At 43.4% G+C, this 1,842-nt stretch overlaps 1 protein-coding gene across 1 annotated transcript; it reads left to right on the forward strand.

The window, feature by feature from the left end:
* Positions 1 to 341: 341 nt before the first annotated feature.
* TAS2R16 (taste 2 receptor member 16) lies at positions 342 to 1,307 on the forward strand. The gene is given in 5 exon segments (XM_046020249.1): positions 342 to 445; positions 447 to 601; positions 604 to 922; positions 924 to 1,021; positions 1,024 to 1,307. Coding segments are annotated over 5 exon segments (960 nt in total).
* The last annotated feature ends 535 nt before the right edge of the window (positions 1,308 to 1,842 follow it).

Raw genomic sequence — 1,842 nt, forward strand, 5'->3', positions numbered from 1 at the left:
CCTAGGGGTATCATTTCAAGAAGATGGAAAAATAAGCTAAAGACACCTTCAACAGAAAAAAGAGTGTGACAAGGAAAGATGTATGTCTTTTATGGCAATAAGCAAATCACCTCAGGAGCAGGAAATTACATTCAAAAAAACATCTCCCTGCATCCAGGCCTGATAATAAACCAGCAAGCAAAGCATAAGCAAATCCTGCAGCTAGGAGAAAGGCAAAATAAAAAATGAGCCAGGGAAAATTTGCATGCAATGGGAGCGGGACCTGGAGCCTATCCCTACCTGGCAGTCAGTGCAGAGATTCTGAATCTGTGTCCAAGAACATACTTGGGAGTGCAAGGGTGATGGCCTTCCCCCTCCAACTCACTGTCTTCTTCATAATCATCTACGTGCTCAAATCCTTGACAGTAATTATGCAGAACAACTTAATTTTTGCAGTGCTGAGCAGAGAGGCTGTCATCGATGGACTTGATTTCCACCTGCCTGGGCATCTGTTGCTTCTGTCTACAGTGGGTGTCGGTGCTGAACAATTTTTGCTCCTATTTTAACCCTAACTATGTATTTTGGTACTAATCAATCACCTGGGAATTTACTAGTACTCTTACAGGTTAACCAGCTTGCTCGCCGTCTTCTACTGCATCAATGTCTCCTCCTTTACCCACCCCATCTTCCTCTGGCCAACGTGGAGAATTTTCAGGTTCGTTCTTTGGCTGTTGCTGGATTCTCTGTTGATTTCTTGTGTGTCAATCACCATTTCAGCTATTAGGAATTATACGAATCTTCACGTAATCACTGTGGGACTTTTCTCTATAAACAACCCTAGGATTGAGAGACTTAAGACATTCCACCTATATTTTACCATATCTTATCAAACAGTTGCAATGGTTATTTCTTTCCTCCTGTTCCTGGCCTCCACCATCACACTCAGCCTCCCTGTTCCAACACATGGAGTAGATGCAACACCCCAGCACTGGCCACTACAGTTCCAGCGTGAAAGCTCACACCACTGCCCTAAAGTCTTTTGCCATCTTCTTATTTTCTTCACCTCTTACTTTCTGGCCCTACTCATCTCTGTTATGAGCATCTCATTGGATAAGAGGTCTTGGTTCTGGGTCTGGGAAGTTGTCATCTATACAATAGTCCCTACTCACTCCTCTTCACTAATGCTGAGCAGCTCTAAATTGAAAGAGGTTTTAAAGGTAAGGTACTGGGGCCTAGAGGCTGCCCGAGGCACAGGGTACAAGAAGACCCCTGGCCAAAGGGGAGTTTGCACTGACACAACTAATGCCAATAACCAGCACTGCTCTTGACATTCCCCCATGGGATAGGGATACACCGTAAATGCTAGCCACGTTCTCCTTCAGCCCCACAGCCACCTAACTCTAATCAATCCTCTCTCCATTGTACGATGCTCCTTTACCTTTCACAGTTGCCAAGTTGGTCTCAACTTTCTCATGACTTACCCATAACTCTTAGTCCTGTCTCCTCCCTGGAATCTCCCAGTATATTATACACAAGAAAGCCAAAACCATAATACCCACAGACCATTTTTATTTTATTCTTTTCATGACTGCCAGTTACTTTCCACATTAATATGAATCCCTTCCCCACAAGAATTTATTGTCCATGCCCTGAATGCTCCCCATGCCAAGCCCTCAAACCATTTTCCTAACTTTAGCCAAAAAAAGGTCTTGCCATCTCTCTCTGCTGCTTCTGAATCTTTATCCAATGACGTAAATTTCCTTGCTTCTCTACCAAACACTGTTCCTTCATTCCTTTAAAACTCAAGTCAAAATGTAACTCTTCTTTCATTTTTGTTCATCATGACGCTATACTCTTCCCAGA

Source organism: Meles meles, chromosome 10, assembly GCF_922984935.1.
Source record: "Meles meles chromosome 10, mMelMel3.1 paternal haplotype, whole genome shotgun sequence".
Lineage (NCBI taxonomy): Eukaryota > Metazoa > Chordata > Mammalia > Carnivora > Mustelidae > Meles > Meles meles.